General features: G+C 39.0%; 1 protein-coding gene across 1 annotated transcript; it reads left to right on the top strand.

Annotated features, from left to right (window-relative positions):
* Positions 1 to 95: 95 nt before the first annotated feature.
* SDR42E2 (short chain dehydrogenase/reductase family 42E, member 2) lies at positions 96 to 22675 on the top strand (the record flags this gene model as incomplete). The annotated part of the gene is made up of 22 exons (XM_080353963.1): positions 96 to 326; positions 1905 to 2000; positions 2787 to 2847; positions 4188 to 4306; positions 5828 to 5903; positions 7094 to 7176; positions 7689 to 7826; positions 8908 to 8973; positions 9724 to 9787; positions 10122 to 10195; positions 10393 to 10570; positions 14731 to 15083; positions 15604 to 15699; positions 16060 to 16117; positions 16626 to 16744; positions 17465 to 17540; positions 18977 to 19059; positions 19793 to 19930; positions 20193 to 20258; positions 20931 to 20994; positions 21696 to 21769; positions 22427 to 22675. 22 exons carry the CDS (start codon positions 96 to 98, stop codon positions 22673 to 22675), a joined length of 2562 nt encoding a protein of 853 aa, XP_080210089.1.
* Positions 22676 to 23129: the final 454 nt, after the last annotated feature.

The raw sequence follows: 23129 nt of genomic DNA, 5'->3' as shown, positions 1-23129 counted from the left end.
AGTGTAGTCTCAAAAGGAGCATTGTAACATGGAATTTACTGAAATTACCCAGATCACAGGAATTTTTTTTTTAAATCTTCTGTCTTGCAGTCGTGATGCAAGAGGGATCTACAGAAGAGCTCCACAGCAGCCAAGGATGTGAGAACAAACTCCCAGAGCGTGCTGGGGCCCCGGGCAACCGGAGCAGAAGGACAGTGGTGACCGGAGGCGGTGGCTACCTGGGCTATCACCTGGGATGTGCTCTGGTCAGGTCAGGAATCGCCGTTGTTCTGTTTGATGTGCGGAAACCTAAATGGGAACTTCCAAATGGAGCACATTTTGTCAAGGTATGTTGAAGTTACATATTTAACAGCAGCGAAATAAAGTTCCAATAGTTTTATGGATGCTAGCAAGGCTTCCTCTTAAGGGTTTTTTTTCAGCATTCACTGAAAAGCCTTTAAGGACAATAAGAAGTCATGGGAAACTGTCCTCGCGTGCATAAGGAACTGATGAAGAGACAGCAGAGTCCAAGCGGTCAGTTCTCTCAGTGGCACCAGGGATGTTCTGGAGGTTGGGAGGCGCCATTCAACACGTCTGTAGGTCACCCAGGTGAAGGAGTGAGCAGTGGAGCAACAGCGTTTAGTGCTCAGGGAAATTATTTGGAGTAAAAAGGTGAGAGGAAGACAGGGCAGTAAAGATGATCACAAATGTCGAATGACTGCCCTACAGAGAATGATTGAGGAAACCGTGACGTTCCAGTCCGGGTAAGAGATGATGTGGGAGCAGGAGAGCTCCACAAACTGTGAGCAGCACTGAGATGGGTGGGGACTGACGGTTCGCTGTCCTTTCCAATACAAGGAGGAAGGGCCAGCAGGTGAAATGGGGAGGAGTCACTTCAATACAAACAAAACGAGTTTAGTTTTTCATGCAGTGGATAAGAGGCATGTACAAAGCCTCGCCAAACATTTACTTCCGTTGAAGATTACTAGGTAAACTGAATTAGGCTCAAGAAATCTGAATTAGAACACCTGAGACTGGAAGAGTATTAGAGATTAGAGTATTAGTATTAGAGACTGGAAGAGTATCGTAGGGGAAAGTGTAGCACACATCTTCTACACATCTTGCACAAGTTCTAGCTCCACACAGGGTATTTTGTGATTATTCTATCAATTTCATTACAGTATATTAAATAACATATAATATTTTGAAATATCATAATTCTGGAAAGAAAGGTAGTATATTTTTATTGACATCTGCATGTATGTGCAGAATTATTTGTATAGTATTACCTGGTATGCAAAACCGCAATATAATATTTGAAACACGGCATAGTATTTGATACTAGATATAGTGTGTGTGTATATAATACAGTACAGCATTCAGTGCTATGTAGCACTTCATATAAAGTGATTATAATACACTAATGTATACTAAGACATTAAATGCTTATAGTGTGTACTCTTTTGTTTAGTCTCATACAAAACTGTAACTAAATTTGTCATTTAGTGGACATAAAATAAACCTTAGATGGGCAAAGAGCCATTTGTCCAGGGTGCACAGGTCAGATCTTAAGGCACTAATAGAAAGATGTGGTGACACGATGGCAAAGAGCTGAGCCCTGCCTGCTGTGATTTCTTGTCCTTGGGGCTTGATTGTCCAGCCCTCGAGGGAATGCTGCTCCCATTCTAGAAAAACAAGTTGGGCCAGGCTGCCGGACTAAGTGTGAAAATACGCATTATAATCTAAGCTAACAAGAGTCATTTGTTTTGCAACACAATACTAAGAAAATCCTTACAGATTTTTCTCTGTTTGTAATGTTTTATTTAATGCTAGTTATGTACTGTGAAAAATATATCAGAATGACTTTAGATTTCATTAATAACTACAGTTAATCAGTCAAAATCCATTATTTTCTCATTTTACAGGGTGATGTGAGGGATTATGATGCAGTGTTCAAAGCATGTGAAGGAGCCGACTGTGTTTTTCATGTGGCTGCATGTGGAATGTCAGGATTAGAACAGGCAAGTACAACTTTCCCAACACTTTCTTTATTCTTGTGAAAGCAAAAATTTGTCAGTATGTAGCAAAGAATGTAATTATATGATATTTATGTCAGACAGAAGTTAGTTATAAAGGTCAGGTCATCCACGCAGGCAACAAGAGAGGTATTCCTTAAATAATACATGTCAAAGTATGAAACTAAGGTATCACACAAAATACTCTAGAAAAATGAGATGAGAGATGGAAGATCTTGGATAAGAAGGCAAATCCTTTTTCTCTGATCTGAAGAAATGTGACAATATTGGTGTAAAAATAATGCTGATGGGTTTTCTTCTTGGGAACTCAGAGCCATGGGGAACCAGACCAGCAACTCAATATAGTTCTGCTGAATAACAGTGAGATTCACAATGTGTCAGCAAAAAAGTCATGAAATTACTGATTTATTTCTAGGAACAGGACAGATTTCCACTGGAACAAGACTTTGTGGAACCTCTCAGGAAGAATAACCCCTGCCTGTAATTCCTGTTTCTGTATCATGGATTATCTGGGGTGCAACAAAAAAAACCCCAAAGCATTCTAATTTCCTTTCAGATGCATTTTATCTTTCATTTTTCAACTTTCTTTATTCAGACACTGAACAAGACAATAAAAATGAGAACTGCTAGAAATCACTGTATGTCAGAAGGACAGAAAACTAACACAGGTCACAAAAAGGCCACTGCTGTTCTAGATCTGGCAATTGTAATAATAGTATGATGAATGTGACTTGTTCAATTAATTAAATATTGTGCAAACTCTATTTCTAGCTTCAAAAGAAAGACCAGATTGAATCCATAAATGTTGGAGGCACAAAAATAATCATTGATGGTATGTACCTAGATTTTTTTTTTTGGCATCTGATCCAAACCATGAATGAAAAACCTTCTCATTGAATGTCTCCTGTGTTGATTTGGCAGTAAAATGAGGCTCTTTTTTCCCTCCTTTCAGAGTGTGATGTAAAGGTAGTTGTGCAGGTCCCAATAAAACCAGTAGGAGATTTGCCACTGTTTTGAAATGAGGGCTGGTTTTCAACCTGGTACTTCATTCCTCAACAGCCCAACTTAACCTCTGCTCCATGGACGGGTTATTTTTATCCTTTACTCCGTAGTGGAGAAGTAGAAATAACATGAGACATATTGTGCTGTTTGTTGTGTTGTAAACATTTGGTAAAAGGAGCCATAGATGTGCTAAGTATATTTAGCTATTACTTTATCCCATTTATCTTCCGATTATCTATCTAAATGGGATTTCATTATACAGGGAGTTTTAACCACTGTCTGGAAAACGTTAGTAGATTTCTTTCTGTATATTCAGTTCTAGAAAGAGCATTTCAAAGCGTATGGTAAATAGCAAAGCTCCTTTCTCTCTGCTTTTCCCTCCAAAGCCAAATGACAAAAAAATCAAAATGCAAAAGCATTTTTAACTTAGACCCATTTTCATCTGCCTGTGGATTATTACTGAAAAAAGCAGGAGTAATAAGACTGAAATGGTAGGCAAGTAAAACCCTGAAGAAGTTAAAGGAAAGAGGTTGCCACATATTCCCTTCTTCTTACCCCAACCTCTGAACCTGCAGAAACATGTCAAGTCAAATTCCCATGGGTTACCAACAGAGCAAGAGCCTTGGGAAGAGCATGAACCTGCTAATCTACATTTTAATAATAGATTTTATTGTCTTGTGTTCCAAGTAGTCACAACACAGTAATTACATTCACTATTTTCAAAATGAGTCAATGAGCCAACTGGACTGACGGCTCTGGAGAATCTAAAAATTTCTGACTTTGAATATTAATTCACTTAAACTTTAGAAGTATCATTAAATCAAATGGAAATTTATGTTATTCAAGTTTGCAATGACATATACGCAGCAGAATTTAGACAAAATATCTTGACATCCAAATGGAATCTGTAATTAACACTTCGTTCTATAAATAATATTTTCATTTGTGGTTACTGTACTACTGCATATACAGCAGCAGCAAATGACACTGCTAACGTGTCATTTGATCCCAGCTGAATGAAATATAATATTACGTTACATGATAAGTTAATATTAAAATATTACTTTTTCTATAAATGTGTAATGTTTGATTTCAAAACGAGAAGCTGCCAGTTCATATGTTGTTCCTTAGTCTTTGTTTTAAAATCATTTATTTTGTATACCATTGTAGTGTGCAAACAAAGAAACATCCCTAGACTGATATATACCAGCACAGTGAATGTGGTGTTTGGAGGGAACCCTATTGAAGAAGGAGATGAAGAAACGGTGCCGTATTTTCCACTGGAAAAGGTACTTTGCTCGTGGGATGCCGTGGCATTTGCTGTGTTCTGAAGGATAGATATTTGAAAGCTGTTCTGAGAGCAGAAGCTGTTTTACTATAGATCACATCAAATTCTAGGAAATTATTTTTCATTAATAAAAATTGACCCATGATCAATGAAGAAATACTCCAATCATAGTGGCTTTAATCTGCCATAACCTGACAGATTTGAGATGTTAAAATACCTAAAATTGACTAAGAAAAGTGGAATGTGATATTTAACAATAGTGTTTTAAGAGGAGGGGCTTTCAGGGGACCATCCACTATGTAAATAGTGAATTTTATGGCCCCTGTGAGCCTTTGAATTGAAGAATGATTGTTAAACATCAAATTCTACGTCTTTATTCGCACACATTTTTGCCTCTTTCATGTTCTCAAACCCGGCTTTCCCACGGCAGCCCGGGTGGTTGTTCCAGTCACCTCGGGGCTGCTCTGAAACACCGTTTCCTTCTTTGCTGTGCTCATCTAGGAAATGTTTTCTAGCTGAAATTTGAAGCTCAGTGCATTCTGGGCACTCTGGGGTTGTCCTGCCCTGCTCCCAGCACACTGCCTGCACTGCAGAGCTATTCAATTTAATTTCAGAAAGTACATCCCGTGTCAGGAATCCTAAACAGGACCAACTGCCACTCTGCTGGTGCCTCCAGAGACACGTGGCTGGGAACGTCAGGCTGTGCCCAGCCCGCACGGCACCTCCGGCTTCTGAGAAACCATTGCAGGAATTTGCAATTAGTTGCATGTGTCTGAGCCCTAATCATCTGTTTTTTCTAATGGTGCTCATGTAACAGCAGCAGCAGAATAGGTGCAGCGTGGAGGGAGGCGGAGCAGGTGAATTAAGCCACCGGAGAGTAAAAAAGTTTTCCATGGTGGGATTTTTAGGTATGTTTTTCAATATAAAGGATGGCAATACAAAATTCAACAGATACATAAATAGCCTCGTGTGGATAAGTAATCACAGCACGCGCTGTGTCCAGAATCCCGTTGTTTAAATATACACGGGTGCGATTTTTAAAGTTAATAGTGAAAGGTACAGCTGGGAGATAATTATTGATAACTTCCCAAAGAGCTTCAATAAGAAATGGAAACGTTTTTAGGAAATTCTGAATTTTTAATTTCATATTTGTCTTACTGTTTTAAACAACTTTTTGCAATTCAAAATGGATGTTTTTTCAAAATAAAGTTATCTGACCCACCAGAACATTTGGCTTGATATTCATTGTTTCAATACACCCAGCACAAAAAGTGAGTTAAGTAAAACTAGTGGGCCTAAATTCACTCTGAAGCTAAACTTGTATAACTAAAATGTAAGTCTGAGAAGTTTCTTTGCCATAAACAAAGTATATATTTGCTAAATGTTGTATTTCTGGTTCGGTTTTGTCAGCTGATGTCTAAAGCTGGGCTAGATTTAAATGTTGTCAGACAGAAACAGTAGGTTTGCCTTTAGATGCAATAATGTGATTAAAATGTTGATCATATTCTACCTTTCTTTGTAGCAATTTAATCATTATTCTAGAACAAAGGCAATTGCAGACCAAATGGTGCTTGCTGCCAATGGAACTTTACTCAAAGGTATGTATAAAACCTTTGGGCTTTTCCAATCATTAGTAGTGCTAATGGGTATTCCATTCTCTGGTTACTATAATAAATACTATACTCTACATGAAGTGAGGTTTTATTTTGTTTCTGCTCTTCCCTTTGGTGGATGATTAATTTTATGTGTATACCCAGACAGATATGAGATTATATGTGAGCAATAGATGAGAAATTTCCAAAAAAGTAACCTTACTTGTTTGAATCATTTTAAAAGTTTACCAGTTTTACAATAGATACAGGATTTGTGCTTTTATTTCCCATTCTGTGTGTCACTTTGAGCTTCTCCGCTAATCCCAGTCTCTAAGCACAGTCTGATAGGTCATTCTCAGAACCCCCAAAGGCTTGGAGGCATCTGGCAACAATAACTGCAGTTTCTTAAACAGATTGGCGATACCAGGGTCATGTGGACTTCTAAAGTCACGCGTACATGAATAACTGTGGCTAAAAATCCATCTGTATGTGGCAAGGGAAATATTTATATTTGCTTCTACCTGCATATTTTGCTATTCCTACTGATTTCTCTGAACTGAAAAGCTGGCAAACATAAATTAGGTGGGGATTCAATTTTAGCATCCTTGATTAACTACTGAGCAAATGCTTGCTGCCCGTTACACTTCCCACGTGAAAGGTGCAATTGTGCCTCTTCTCAGCAGTCAGAGGAGGCTGCTCACTGATTGCCAGGTAAAGCTGTGTTCACTTTGGTTTAAAATGTTCTAACTCATGTGAAAGCCTCTGTTTAAGAGACCTTTTCCATTCTTCTGTGATGCCACTGAGCTGCAAGCATCTAAATATAGCAGATTGAATGATCTTTTTCTGCATGTGTCTACTATGATGGACAAATACGCACGTTTTAAACTTACATCTATAGCAAACAGCAAAAGTCAATCAAGCAGGAGACATGTCTATAGGAAAGTTTGATTTGTCCTGTCCCTGTTAAAATTCTTCTGTGGTCAGGAGGATTCAGGTTTTCAGGCTGCTAAGCCAGGGACTTTTACTACTATTGAATTCAATTTTATACAGAAATGAAAACAAGTTATGAGGAAGACAAATCACATTGAATGGTCCGACTGACCCTTTACTTTCACAGTGTAAAACTCATACAATATGTATCAGCCATACGTTGATATCAAAGCTATCTGCAAATCACGTTTTGTTTTCTCTCCAAGGAGGGGACAAGCTCCACACTTGTGTGCTTCGTCCTCCAGGCATCTATGGACCAGAAGAGCAGCGCCACCTGCCACGAGTAGCTGTATGTGTTACGTAGTCAGCTCTGGAGGACACTACAAGTAGTCGTAAGGGAATAATACAAGTGGAAGTAACTTGATTACAGTTCTTAATAATTCCTCCATGAAAACTGCCGTGAACGCTTGGTGACAGGTTGTATGACACAAGATAACAAATAGCGTGATATGAGCATTGCTGAAATGGCAAGTGAAGAGAAAAAAAAAAGCGAGGCTGAAATACCGTGGTAGAAGAACTAGATTTGCATCCCTGATTGTTTAATGTAAATATTGTTGTTTAAATATGCACTTTAATTTCAGCCAAACATTATAAGGTCACCATATTTTACCATTGCGTATCAGTGCAACAGTCCTCGATTTATAAAACCACCAACTAGTTGGTGTTTTATTTTCTTGTGACACGTTTCTTGTGCTGTAATTGTTCACAAATACAGCAAATTCTAAGTGTTCAGGCTGAGCCAAAATGAATACTGCATAGTGGAGGAATCATTTAGTTACTTCATGTTTTCTGTTTCTACAGGTAAATATCCAGCGCAGACTATTTAACTTCAAGTTTGGGAATCACAAAGTTCAGATGAACTGGGTTCATATAGGAAATCTGGTAGAAGCTCACTTGTTAGCTGCGGAGGCCCTCACCTCTGAGAAAGGTTATGTAGCTGTAAGTAGACAATATAACCATTGTGTCCTAGTAGCCTTAGCTCTAAGGTTTAATTTTTGATGTTTTGAGATCAAGTCTTCTCCAAAAGGTCACATCCTAAATTCCCAAAAATTGTGTCTGGCTCCAGAAACACATGGACGGTGCAAATGCAAGTACATTCTGCTAATATTTTGATGTATTTTTCTGTTTTGAAAATATATAATTAGCTGTTTGATTGGAGAAAACGGTATTTTTAACCAGGTTAATACATTCACCATCATACAAATCTGTATGTTATTATTTTTTTGAAAACAGATTCTGATTCTAGGTGCGTAACACAAAATTTAGAGCAACCATTCTGAGCCATTCCAGTTTAATTTTCAAATTTGAAAATTCCAAAAAGATTCGTACAAAATTAATTGACAATTTAAAAAGCTTTTTCTTTTTCTTCTACTGGTCATAGTTGCAACAACTGCCTAAGGACTGCGTAGCATTACAGAACTGACGGTGTTGTAGCAGCTGCTGCATTCACAGCTGGAGGCTCCAGCCTTGCTGATAGTGGTAGGAACATGTAGAGGACAGGTACAGATGTGCCTGAATGTCTCACCACGTGCTCTCCACTAGTGAAGTGCTTGGAAGCCACACGGCTGCTTTAGAATGACATCAGGTCGGAACAACCAGGGTCCGCCTGGGTGCTCAGGTGTCCCCAGTGCTCGCAGCTGGACAGACTCCTCACCCATACACAGCACAGCTCTCATGGAAGTGGGACTCCTGAAGATAATTCCGTCCCCTGCACATCATGGGGAGCTTAATGCTCTGTTTGCTCACGACACAGTGAAATCAAACTCTGATTTACAGTACACCATGGTTAATCATGATTAGCTCTACAACCATCATGAAGTTGCCCAAAAGTATGAGACATGTTTGAGATCACAGTGAATTCCAATGAAGGCAGTTTGCTGTGCTGATTTGTGGACATTCACCATATGCATGCTGGTGTGTTATTCACATAATCAAGAGAGAGAGGTGGATATGAGAGAGAAAGAAAATGCCATCCTATGTATAGTGTTTTTCTAATTGTTTTTCTCTGCTTCTTTAACAGAGTGGTCAGGCGTATTACATACATGATGGTGAAAACGTCATATTTTCTGAATGGATAGTCCCTTTAGTATGTATTGCACACGCATTTAGCTCTAATGCACCATATGGACCCTGTTTGTATCATTAACTAAAAGACCATACTAACTAAATGAAGTTCAGCACATATTAATTACTGAATTATTTAACATTGAAGTCAATCCTGTTCTCCCTGCATGTCCCAAAGTTCCACAAGATATAGAACCCGCTACAAATCAGTGGCATTTCTGTAAAGCAAGTTCATAGTGCACTAAAAGTTCTACTGTTAGCACATGGCAGGTGCTTCTTACAACTATTGCTTATTTCTTTATTCTGCCATCAGCTGTGGCACAAAAGGGAAGGCCATTTAGAATCATACCTTAAAAGCTAAAATGAGGCAACATTATATTTCCATAAACATCAGGCTGAGTTTTTAGGAACATGCTAAAGTTTTGGCTCTGCAATGCCTACACAGAAAAGTCTCCCAGGAAAATGACTGCAGTCAGGCAATGGACCTGTATGTGAATGGAATTAAGTATTGCAGTCTTGGTCACCTGCCCCTTGGAAGTAGATTATTTCCCCTTTACCATCCAGTTGCATTTGAAGGGTGGGAGGGGGACAGACACCAAAGAACGAATAGCAAGTTTCAATTGCATTTCTTACTGACAGCGTTGGTAGGAAGATAACTGGAAAAAGTTTAGATACATGTTTTATCAGTATTCATTTTCCATTTTCATGCTTCACTGACACCCTCGATTTGGTACAAATGCTCCATTGTTCTTTCCTTTTATACCCCTTCTAGTTTGAAAAATTAGGCTACAGGAAACCCTGGATACATATTCCTGTTCTTCTGGTTCATATAGCAGGTAAAAATAATAACATAGATTATTATGTCATTTAACTCCTATAAAGTTATGTAATGGTTTCATCAAATTCAGGGACCCAAACTGTAGGAATTATATAGCTTAACATTATTCTAATTAATGTAATAATAATTTATGCCATTTGGCATTAATTATGCCAGATAAACTCTAAAGGTTCTTTATAAACGGAGTCCATCATTTACTTTTAAAATTAAACACTGTGTTCTACCACCTTCATTGCATCCTCTGATATCAATAGTGATTGTAGGATGTGCAATGTCAGTATAATCTCAGTTTGTTATCCAGCTGTCTCATTAAGTAACATTCTGTTTCACAGCCACAGTGATGGAGTATCTGCACCTGATACTAAGGCCAGTTTTTAGCTTTACACCTTTCTTGACAAGGAATGAGGTAAATATATCAAAAGAGGGAATGTTTATATATTTTTGACCAAAATTTTTATAAAGTATGTGATATACTCTTTGGAAGTAGGCAGGATTTATTAATGTTTTAAATTCCATTGTAATATCATTGTTGACATATTTTCATGCAAGTTCTAGAAAATCAAATGTTGAAGTCACTTCTGTCACTGTCCTGTTGGATTTCAGGTATGGAACATTACTGTAACTCACACGTTCCGAATAGACAAGGCGCGAAATCAACTCGGTTACAAACCCAAGAAATTCTCATTCGCTGATGCTGTGGATCATTATCTTAAAACAAGACCTACTAGTCAAGAAGATCACACATTCCTTAAAATGCTGATTGCTTTTGGCATTTTGTTAAGTTTGATCATTATTTCTTTCTTCTAAGATTGAGTAACTACCCACCTGTTCCAGAAAACCTGGGTATTAATGATCTGGTCATGGTACATTCCTCAGTCACTATGGACTTTACTGTTCTTATGATTATGATGGCATCTCTCTGATTTGATTAAAAAAACAAAAGTGAAAGCACAGTGACACATCAGGAAATGTTCCCAGAGGACAAGGCAGTGTCACAACGGGAAACGGCTAACGGTTGCGGAAATAGTTTTAATGAATCTTCTTTAATAGATTGCTTCACGCCAAGAATTATTTTCTAAAAACGATAATTCAGAAGCATAAGAAATGGGAAGAAGAGAAACCACTGTAGAACTGTAGTGCTGTAGTAATTCCAGTGGCTCCAATGAAGAAAAGATTGACTAAACAATTCCTCTGATGAAGCCACTGCTGCCACTACTGTATGTGAGTATGAGGAATTATGAGGACCTGGGAAACAGTACCCAAAATATTAAAAGTAAATATTTATAAATAACAGGTGGTGAGGAGAGGACTGAAAGTCGTATTTATGTAAAATAGTTGTATTGTTCAAAAGCTTTGTAAAAATGTAATAAATAACATTATATGTGTTTGTAAATCAAATCATATCCTTTCAATGCAATAATAAAAAATAACTGAACCAAATACTGGTTTAAGGAGTCTGTGGGAAGGGGGACAGAGGGCACAGACCCTGTTGCTCAGCAAGCTCAGACAAGTTTTCGTAAGGTTACTCGTCACAAGGATTCTCTCAGGGGCCGGCCTTGCTCTCCCCAGGGAGCAGCTGCTCCCTCCCTTGCACGCCACATGGCTCAGGAGAGCTGGACTTGGCAGTGTAGGACACAGATGAGAGTGATGGAAAAGCTCTGCCGTCTGATTATCTCCACTCTCCATTTATCTTGCTTTTGTGTTAGCGTTTTACAGGATTTTTATACTGGTAAGTTTATGGAGACTCTCTCGTATCTTTAAGTTTACAGGGTACGCAGGAGAGCCAACAGCAACCCCACAAGAATAAAAATGCTATGGGTAAAAGATGATATACAGTGACAGGAAAATGTGTGAGCAACCACAAATCCCATCCCTGGGATGCTGTGGGAACCCAAGGATGCTATTGAGATGAGCAATATCCCAGGAATATTGTGGGATTCCAGATTACTGCTGCGATTTACATGAGCAAAGATTTTTTTCACTCTTTTTTTTTTTTCCCTTTTTAAACAAATAGTTATGTGTGGAGGGAAAGCAGTAAAGCCTGATGTCTTATGGATTTGCATTCAGAGGTTCTTCTTGTCTATACGAACTGAACTCACACTGTACATCTTCCCTTAGCAGAGGCACTGCTCACCCCTCTCCTATTCCTGACTACCTATTGACTGGATACTTCAAGAAATTCAGTGTATATATGAGACCTTCATCCACTTAGTCAAGTTGGGTTAAAACTGGTTAAGTTCATAGTTTATCAGTACAGAGGTGGAGCTCACTGACAGACAAGCACGCACAAGAGGTGCTGTGTGACCCTTGCTTCCCTGGAAATGAAGAATAGAAAACCACAAGTATAAAGTTACTTCCCACCATTTCGACTATGCAAATATTTAATTTGCTCTAAATTAGTTATTTATGAAACTTTCATATATTGCTTTTATTAGACCAATAGCTCAGGACTGCATCCTGGATTACACTAACACTTTCCAGAAGAGATGTCAGGTACTCCCCAGTAAGGACTGACCGAGGAATTCGCTGCTGTTGTGGTTGCGTGTCCCTGTAGAGTAGCACCACTCCAGTTCTCCAATCCCAAACCTCTGATTTGTTATTTCAGGCAAGATGGGTTTTTTACATCAGTGTTTAACAGTACTGATTAATACTAACTGGCTTCATTCAATTGATTTATCACTATTACAAATCCAGTATTTGAAGTTTTAGGCAAACTCTTAGCTTGGAAAAGCAGCTGTCTAATTTCTGTCAGTCTTTACTAAGTCTTAGTTTAGGCTGGCTGTTGTTTGAGTTATGTTCTAATGTAATTGCAAGTGTGTCTTTAAATGATTAAAATTTAATATGAACATTCAGACATGGCACAGCTACAACGGAAGAGGTAAACATGTTCAAAGTTTAATTTTTGCCTGGGATGGGTAACTCTGAAATTCTGCAGCTCCTGACCCTTTTCATATCGTCTCAGGCACGAGTGACTACAGAACAGAACAGAGACCCGCTACTGGCTCCGGAGGGCAGGGACCTTGGTGCCTATTCGTTTATGATTATGTTTCCTCTTTGGAGATTGCTGCTGTTTTGCAGGTGTTTCTGATGCTCTGCATCTGTCTGAGCCATGTCCCATCACCAGTGATCCAACTGGTAACCAAGAGATGGTGTGTTTTTCCTGAACAACCTGTTCAACAGGTATCTCGGTGCGGACAGAGCCCCAGCCACAACAGGATGCTTTCACACAGTGGTCGCAGCTGTATGAAGACACATGGAGGTAAGAGCTACCACAGGATGCCAAAAGATCCCAGGGATGCTGTGGGATGAGCAGAAACACAGGGGTGCTGTGGGATGAGCAATATCCTAGGCATATTGTGGGATTCCAAAGATGCTGCAAGATGAGTGGGACCCCAGGGTGCTGGGGGACCCTACGGGGGCTGTGGAACTGGCAGGACCCCAGGGGCAGGCTGTAGGAGCCTGGGAGTGCAGTGGGCTGCCAGCGGTGCTGCGGGATGAGCGGGACCCCGGGGGTGCTGCGGGACCCCGGGGGTGCTGCGGGACCCCAAGGAGCCAGATGCGTCCCACGTGGGGAGCCCCCCGGCCCCGCTCCCACGGCGGGGGGTGAGCGCCCGGCCGGGACGCGGCCCCTGCGGGGCGGCGGGGTCTCCCGGGGCCGCTCCCCGCCGCTCGGCCCGGCCGCACCCGCCGAGCGGCCGCCAACGGCCCCGACGGGGATGGGGGTGCGGGGGCAACAGCCGCAACGGCTGCTCCCCGCTGGGGACCCGGGCGGCCGCTGTTCCCGGGCAGCGAGCGGTCCCTCGCGAATTTGCAAGTGAGATGCGGAGAGTCCGAGCAGCAGCTCGGGTGACTTTTAATCTTTCATTGCGGCGCAGCGGAGGGATGTGGGTAACTAAGGAAATCGGTAGCTGCAGCCTCTGAAATGCCTTCTCTGTCCGTGGTGAACTCTTGACCATTTGGTATCAATGGGGAAGAACCTCTGTGTTTAAGAAATAAATTATTCACTATGACTTTTTCCTTGATGTACTTATTGACCCTTTCTGTCACATAGTAATTATTTTATTCTAGTTCCCCTCGAAAGCGAGGGATTTGATAGCCTTGTTCTCTGATACACCTTCTAAAGATACACAGCAAGTATCAAGCATTCCTCCTTCCTGCTGAAATCCTCAAATGTTTCAACTCCATCATTGCCAATGACGAAAACACAGTGTATTCTTAATTTACACTCTGTTGTTGCTACTTAGAAAGAAGTTGAAAATACCCCTTTTCTTAGATGTCTGACTTTGTGATAAAGTGGGGACAAGTGGAAGAAGCACTACAGATTTCTTTTGCTCTAGGTGATGTTTTGTTCTCCTGCTGTTCTGCTTGGCCCTGCTTGCTTGTTTTATAAGCACAGAAACTTAAATGCAATTTGTTCATCTTTAGAGTTTTCCCTGACAGTTCAAGATTTCAAATTCCAGCACGGCTCTGTATCACATGTGACCATCTTTGAGCTGGTGACAGACCAGAATTAATTGAACTAAGTCCAGTTGATGCATTTTACATAGGCAGCAATTTCTCTTCTGCTAATAAAAACATATGGTCTGTACCATTATTCTATTTTTGACCCATTTGTGGAAAACATTTGAAACTATGTTCTCTGCATTAGGGATTTTTTTTTCTTTTATTATTCTGGATACAATTTGCAAATAAATATTTAGTCCAAAATATGCAACTTTTGCTATGTGTTTTCAGGATGCTGTCTTTAATATAGAATACAGGCATTTAAAATGTTTGTAAAATGTGAGAATTACAATTAAACAAAATTCTTAATTTAAGCAGAAGTTTTAAATGGGTCTTTCAAAAGACATCTTTGAAATCTAGAAATTTTGTAGCTTGTGCTTTTGTTTTTGTCTCTTTTCAACAGGTTGCATTAAAGTAAAACTTTGTTGGTGTGACTAGAGCTTGTTAACATGAAACTCACTGGAATCGACTGCATCCAGGAGCGCTATGGAGCAATTTTCAACATGGAGGAGAAATTGTTACACGTGTCTGGTAACAGAAGACAGTATTTCACTGACAGAAAACTTACACCCAGTGGGGTAGCAACACGCTGGCGCCAAACCTTGAACTCTAAAGCGAAGGGAAATGCTGGAGCAGTGACTGGAAGAAGTATGAGAGCAGTGGTGACAGGAGGCGGAGGCTACTTTGGGTACAAGCTGGGATGTGCTCTTGCCAATGCAGGAGCTTCAGTTGTTCTGTATGATGTACACAGGCCTGTTTGGGAAATTCCCAATGGAGTAGTGTGTATCCAGGTACGATTAATTATATTTTCACAACAGTCAGTTAGTTCATTCGCCTTTTCCACAATGCCTTACTAGTTTTCATAGAATCCAAATACCTAATTGCAAATGACTGCAAATACCAATAACTGGTTTAACTGTGTGGATATCCCAGGTGATTTTTTTGACAACTGATTTTTAAGTATATCTGAAGTAAGGAAAACAATTAAACCTGTAATGTGTAGAGTATCCACTTCACCTCCTGACTCCGAAGTACTCCTCAGCACCCAGTCACTGCCTTCACCACCGCAGTCTAATCACCTGTAGAATGAGCACAGAGGTATCATGAGGCTTAATTACTGTTTTTAAAGTCCTTTGAGTCCTATGGAAGGAAAGTACGATTATCAGCAAGTACTGAAATGGGGTTTCAGTCCCAGGATGTGCAGTAAGTTCAATTACATATATGCATTCCCTCTGTGTTAACCCACTGCACAACAAATCCTAACCTTCAGGTTTGATTTCAAGTCCAAGTATCTTTTTTTATGTGTTACAGGCAGACGTCAGGGATTATGATGCCATATTTGCAGCCTGTGAAGGGGCTGACTGCGTGTTTCACGTCGCTTCATATGGAATGTCAGGAAGAGAGCAAGTGAGTCCAAATAGTTTTGTATTTGGAATTGGGAAGAGGCAACAGGTCACTGAAGTGCTATTGAAACCTGGATATTTAACATATTGCTGCAAGATGTCTAATAATTGGAGATATATGTTCAGAAGTAACATGATTCTCTTTGCTTCTAGTAGGCTAGCCTGTAAAAAGAGAGTAAAAATACAGGCGTAATTTAAAAATAGTGATTTGACTTCTTGAAGTCTGAAATACCAGTCTGAACAATCTTTTTTTATAATCAAAGCACTAAACTCATGACCTTTATTTGGGGACATTTATATCACCCCTCTATTGAATTTAAAATTTATTATTATTAAAAAATGTCCAATTTCTTTATTTTCCTAGTTGTACAGAGAAGAGATTGAAACTATAAACATTAATGGAACAAAGTTCATAATTGATGGTACGTATCTAACATTGCCACTGGGTGTTAGTATAGCATATCAAAATATTACAGCACTTAGAAAAAGCCAGTTGGCTTTTTTGGCACACACTATTTTTTACCAAATACTTTACGTTTTTGGCAGAAGATGAGGAAATGTGTCATTGGGGGGTTTTATGCTCAGTTCTGGTATGGAGTGTGATAAGAGAGCCAGCACTGTGGTTCAACTACTTCAGCTTTTTGTAACTGTGTTGGACGTGATATCAGAACCTGTCTCCATGTGAGGAGTTAATGATTTCCATGTGCATTTTGTAGCACTAAGCCCTGTTGCTGTCTAACAGCCTGTGCACAGGCAGTGGGCAGCGCTGGAAGCGGAGTCTTCACTTTAAACATGCTTTGCATTTTAAGTCACCTAATCATAAAATTAGCTCTTTTAAGATTTGACAGGTTCTCAGAAAAAGGTCATGCAAACTTTATTCTATATTGTTTCAGTTTGCACTAAACTAATTTACTTTCCACATTGCTGCAGCCTGCAAACGAAGGAACATCACTAGACTGATATACACCAGTACAGTAAATGTGGTGTTCGGAGGGCTTCCTATTGAAGATGGTGATGAGGAAACTGTGCCATATTTTCCAATTGAAAAGGTATTTTGGTTGTCTTACATTTTCACATTTCCTCATTGTTTACTTTCTTGTTTCTAAAACCTCAGTGCCTCTTTAGCTATTTATTATTTATAAGATTTTTCTGTTTCTCCTGTATTTAAGATGACATATATTCAAGATAGAGCTGATATGGAAAAGCAGCCTATTTTTCTGTGGTTTTATTGCACTTAAGAAGAAGAAAGTACTTCTGCTTGCTTTGCATGCAGAGTTGGGTTTTGTGTCTCTCCTCACTCCGTTAAGTATTTCACAGTTTTCCAAGAAGTAGAGGTGGATAGAGAAAATATTGAATAATATTTTGAATACTATATCAAATATTTTCTCTGAGACAGTGCCACAAGAAAGTGAACAGGATAATTCAGACCAATTGTAATGTCTTCAAAACTTGGCTTTTGACTATTCCATTACCTGAAAAAGAAATCCAGATTGCAAAGTAGTGATCAATTACATTCTTGGCAGCATTCAAAGCATACATATATTTATTGTTTCTCAAATGAGCTGGAATTAATTAACTGGATTTGCATAAATTAAAATACTTGTTTACCTTAGCAATATGCATGTGTTTTATCCTAAAGTAATACCACACAGCTTCTATATTTTAAGGTATTTCTTGCCATCTGCTAAGTAAAAGCTAGTGGAGTAGAGATGCCCCTCTGCCCTGTCATTTCAAGAACAGATAAAAACGTATTTGCTTTTTCTCTGTAGCATGTTGATCATTATTCCAGAACCAAATCAATCGCAGAACAAATGGTACTAGCAGCTAACGGAACTCCACTAGCAGGTACTTTTGTCTTAGCATGAATTCATAGTGGGATTTACTCCTCCTCTTCCTGTTCTTCCCTAACATCCTGTATCCTGTATCTATCCTTGGGGGACAATATTGTCCAGCAATTATGAAATCAAGTTCTCTACCCCCTCTCACAAACCAAAAGACTTTCACTTAAAAATCACCTTTAGTTTTTTTTTACTTCCCATAGTGTCTGTAAAAGGTTTTAGCATGGGAGCAATGAGTTCAGTATGTTAATTGAAAAGATGAAGACAGCTATAAATTAAACAAAAACATGTATTTAATGTCACTGTATTATGCAACATAAGTAAAACATGAATGGTGATTAAGTTGTTACCTCCCCTCCCCCCAGTTATATATTAAAATCTGAAGAAGGCAACTGATACTACAACCTGGAATTATTTATTAGTGCTTCCCAAAGTTTTCCGTGTTGACGAAGCCGGTTATACACTTGAATACTTAAGCTCACCTGTGAGATACTATAACTGCCAGTGCAAAACAAATTAATGTAAAGTGCAACATGATTCTATGTGACCAAGTGATACTGAGCTAAATTTAGCTGTAGACAACTTACAGAAAAGACTCTCTTCATTTGATACTTGCAGAGTGCTATAAAGAGATATAGTCACTGATGGACACTCCATCCCAATAGAATTATTTTGTTTATATTTTTTTCCTTATTTCCTCTTTTCTCAGCACCTCTGCACATCAAAGACCCTCTTAATTTTAGGAGCAATACACAGTTCTGCATTTGTCAATGAAATTAGATCTAGTCACTGTTCCAAACATCCCATTTTGATCCTGTGCCATATGAGTATTTTGCATGTTTTCAAGTACTATTAAGACCAGTTACAGCAGATGATGAACCAGCCAACTGATGTACTTGGGAAGCAACTGGATTTTGATGGTGGTCCTTACTTTCCCCCACTGAAGTTCCCACAAGCTTCTACAGCAGCTCTAGTGGGAGCTGGCTGTGCCCATGCTTGAGAGCCCTGCAGCTCTGCCTTGTGCTGCCAGTGAGTCACTGCTTCCCACCAATAATTCTGTATGAGATCAGTTGGATTCATTCCACTTTCCTACCAATGACTTGCTCAGTTCAGCAAACCACCGTTGGCACATTCATTTGCTGCTTTGGCACAGAGACAAAGAACTGGTTAGAAAGAGGTTTCCAAATATCCGGTAATTTCTAGGAATCTGACTATGCTGGCAGGACTTCTCTGAATCTTGTCTTGCTGTTTCTCATGTTCTGATTCTGCCAACTTAACATTCAGCTACTAATTCCACACATTTTGCTGTGTATTATTTTTTAAGATGGTGAAGTTAATTTATTTCAGAGTGAGTTCTGCTACCACAGGCTTTGGTTCATGCAAACGAAGATGTATCATAGTCACGTGAAAGTCACTTAAAAATGGTCTTACCCATTCTTCCAGGAGGTGGAATACTCTATACATGTGTTCTTCGGCCACCAGGAATCTATGGACCAGAAGAGCAAAGGCACTTGCCAAGGCTGGCAGTATGTATTTTAATCCTTATTCAGCAGAATTTTCCATTATATACAACAGCATCGCTTATTTGTGTTATAAATTGACAAACCTTCTCAGTGGGCAGCAATTCAATAATTCAATTGTCTGCTGAGGATATTATAACTTTTGTTAACAGGCACTATATAATATCTGTAAAGAATGTATACTACATAAAGAAAGCTTTTTGTTAAAAAAAAATACAAACACATGTAAGTACAGCTTTATAATCTAATGTTCACTATAAGATTCAGGCCAATCTATGGTATTTCAAATGTCTGTTCACATGCAACTTACACCAAATGGTATAAAATATTAATGAAAAGAGATACAGCAAAATATCTTATTTCCAGCCTCAGCTATTAACAGCTTTCACTATCCAATGAAACAAGTGATGGAGTCGGAAGCACTTTCTGGTACAGCAGGTTACTAAAGGGCAAACAGCTGAAGTGCTCACATTTTACTCTTTTTCACTTGCTGAATTTTAAATTGTAGGACTGGTACAGTGTTTAGAATGCAATCCCTATAGAATTGTATGAGTCAGTTATTTTAAAAGCATCAGTACAATATGAAGTTAGACTCTCTGCACTTCTCCTGACTGTTTTTAATTGATTAATGTAGTTTTTTTAGATAGGGACAAACCTACACTTAGCTGGACAAGAAGGTGCACTGTGCCCCATTTTAAAACCCACTTTGCTTTGCTTTCATGTTTGTTTCTGTCCACAGAAAAACATAGAGAGAGGGCTACTTAACTTCAAATTTGGGGATCCTTCTGCTAAAATGAACTGGGTACACGCAGAGAATCTTATACAAGCTCAAATTCTCGCTGCTGCTGCTCTCACCCCTGAAAAGAACTACATAGCTGTAAGTGAACAAGAAAAGCAACACAGTTGTCATTGGACAGTGGATCTTGCCCCTGTATTCCATACTATAATAACAACTGTAGTAGCAATAATTAATGTACATGTTATGGTTCCTTGGCTTATGTTGTTGTCTCTGTTTTTACTTGACAAATGTGGCAGTCTGGGATCTGGCAGTGTTGGCTGTGCAGTGTGTCAGGCAGGAAGTCAATAGATATATGCAGTATTATTTTTATTAACTTGTCTCTTCTCTACCTCTTTAACAGAGTGGCCAGGTATATTTCATTAATGATGGCGAAAAATTCAACCTTTTTGAATGGTTAACTCCACTTGTACGTACAATATATACTTTATCTGCAAATACATTAATCTCATTGACTGTAAACAACCGCAACTTTTGTGCACATTTTACGCTTGGTGTTTGCTTTGAGTGTAAGAGTTCCATTTTGAATGCAGGTTTAATTTCTGCTTGAAGTTCAGTGCAATTAATGCTGGAACAAAGTCTGCCTAAAACCTGACATTAAAGTAACTGTCTTCACTGAGCTCAAAGGACCATTTAAACCAGTATCCTTTTGAGTTGCCATTATTGTCATTTCTTGAGCACACATCTGTTAATGATGGCTATTTTGAGTGGACAAAAAATATAAATCCTAATTATTAATCTGTAATATACATTCTTTTCAAAATATCGCTTTATTGTTAACGATGGGCTCAAAACCATAAACATGTCACAATGTTAAATTAGGTATCAGCACACTATGACATTTCAACTGACTGTTATAAACCATTTTTTTCCTTTTTTTGAGACTGCCACTTGAAAATTAGGTAGTGTCTGCACCTGACATTTAACTGGAATTCCCTGAAAAATGAAAACTCAAACAGAAACAGCATTGATGATTTTTTCCTTTTAATCAGTAAATATTTCTACAAATATATTCTTTATTGAAACTTTAAAACTTGTTTGACATTTCTGTTGTTTTCACTATTTTAAAAATTTCTTTCAGTTTGAAAAATTAGGTTGCAGTAAACCACGGATACGTATTCCTACTTCCTTAGTTTATGCATCAGGTAAAAAGATGTTATCAACATTTATTATTTCTGTCCACACTACCCTGATTCCTAATAATAAGATAATGTTTTGGTTTTTTCATATGCCCACATTTTTAATGTATAAAATAATATGCTGTGGGCTTATCTAGTGCACAGCAGTTAGAGGTGAAGTTCAGCTCTAAGCAGTGTGTTGAAACCAGAATGATCTGCTATTGAAGTCTCACAAAAACAAGTTCTGTGTAGGACTTGATACATGTAAAACTTTGTAGAGTTAATGGTTTAAATATAAAAAGCTATATGTAAAAATCCATAACTTTTGAAATATGCTGAAGAGTATCTGCTTTGCTGCACAGGTAAATTTCTTGTCTGTATCCTGCGTGCTCTCCAGAATCAACTCCCGTGTGCAGCTAAGACAGAATGCAACTTTGAGTATTTTGTTGTTAGCGTATTTTTTATGAAATCTCATGATCTTTTCACTAGACCTGTCATCAACCCGCCAAACCCTTTTCACAGAAGCGCCCTAAATCAGGCTGACTGAAGTATTAAGATTAAACCTACCCCCTTGTGAGCAAGTGGTCCTGCTGATGTTAGTACCAATGCCCTGAGCATTTAGGCATGTAATTATCCTTTGCTATCGTATACAGTGCGAGATATGCCAAAATCATAATGGCACAGCAATTTACTGTTCTTACCTCAAGTTGAAATCTTTTGTTATGCAGCCATAGTGATGGAATACCTTCATCTGATGCTGAAGCCATTTGTTGAACTGTCCCCACTGCTGACCAGAAATGAGGTAAAATCTTTGTCTGTCAGCTCCCCTTGGCTCTCCCAGAATGCTCACATACACATTAATACTGAGGCACAATTTAAGATTAAGTCAGTAGAAAGTAAAATCCACCCAGTACTACTTCAGCCTCCAGTTTGCAGGGCAAGTGTATGCATCATACATTTTAGACAATATATTGTGCTCATTACCATAATATTAGAAAAGATAAGAGCTCGTGCTTGCAATGTGGGAGAGGCTGCTTCAGCTCCTTCCTTCCAAGGCCTATCCTGGGTTGCTCTAGCTGGTCAGTCGGGCCCTCATTTCTGAAGATATTTAGGCATCTAGGAGATGGCTTTTATGTGCCTGCTTAGGTATATAAACAAGAGTGCAGAGCATTTTCATGGATGTTTTCAAGCCTAGAAGATTCTGTTCTGCAGATTTTACTGCCTCTTTAGGCTTTCAAGATTCAAAATCTTTCAAGATTTAGGCCTTCAAGATTCTCCTTTTGAGTGAACAATTTTAAAGATAACATGATGTATGTCAATAGGACATTGATATAATGTTGTGTTGGGGGGAGGTATTTATGTTACGTTTCCTTTAACTGTGCCTTTGCTACCATTTACAGACTTTGTTCCAATTTCCTATGTATTCGTTTCTTTCTGTGTTGACTCTTTCGCCCTACAGGTACAGAACATTTCTACAACTCATACATTTCGAATAGACAAGGCACGGAGTCAGCTGGGATACAGCCCAGAGAAGTTTGCATTTGCTGACTCCGTGGACCATTACATTAAAACGAGACCAGAAGCCCAAAATAATCACATCTTCTTCAAAGTTTTGCTTTCTTTAATTGTTACTTTAAGTTTGATCTTTCTTTCTTTAGAATTTGACAGCCTTTCAGTATTGCAATTTTTTAAAGAAACGCAACAGTGACTTGCATGAACTGCACATACAGTAGCGCTACCTGGATCATTCTAATCTCCTCAATAGTCAGTAGCTCCAATCCAATAAACAGGTTTATTTCACACAAAAAAAACCAACTGTCCAAACTGATTGTTGAAGCAAATGAGAATCTGCAGAAAGAACAAGAGCTACAACCAGCCTGCAGTGCTTCCCCGGTGAAAAGAATGGCTAAAATAAGAGAAAGATTGACTACAGCTGCTGCCACGGCTCACTGCCTTGGGGAACTGAGGAGCAACCAAACAGACAGACAGAACACACTACTGTAAATAACATATACAAACCATACAGAGAGTTCACACTGTGTAAATTTATTTTGTGAATTAGCTGTATCACTGCATATGAGGGAAAATAAATGTGTATATGAAACTCGGCTGCAGCCCATCCTGTGCCTCTGTGCAGGCGGCTCCAGAACCGCTCTCCACCC

Source organism: Nesoenas mayeri, assembly GCF_963082525.1.
Source record: "Nesoenas mayeri genome assembly, chromosome: 15".
In the NCBI taxonomy this organism is placed as follows: Eukaryota; Metazoa; Chordata; class Aves; order Columbiformes; family Columbidae; genus Nesoenas; species Nesoenas mayeri.
The sequence above is the reverse complement of the archived record's forward strand: the minus strand, read 5'-3'. Positions and strand labels throughout refer to the sequence as shown.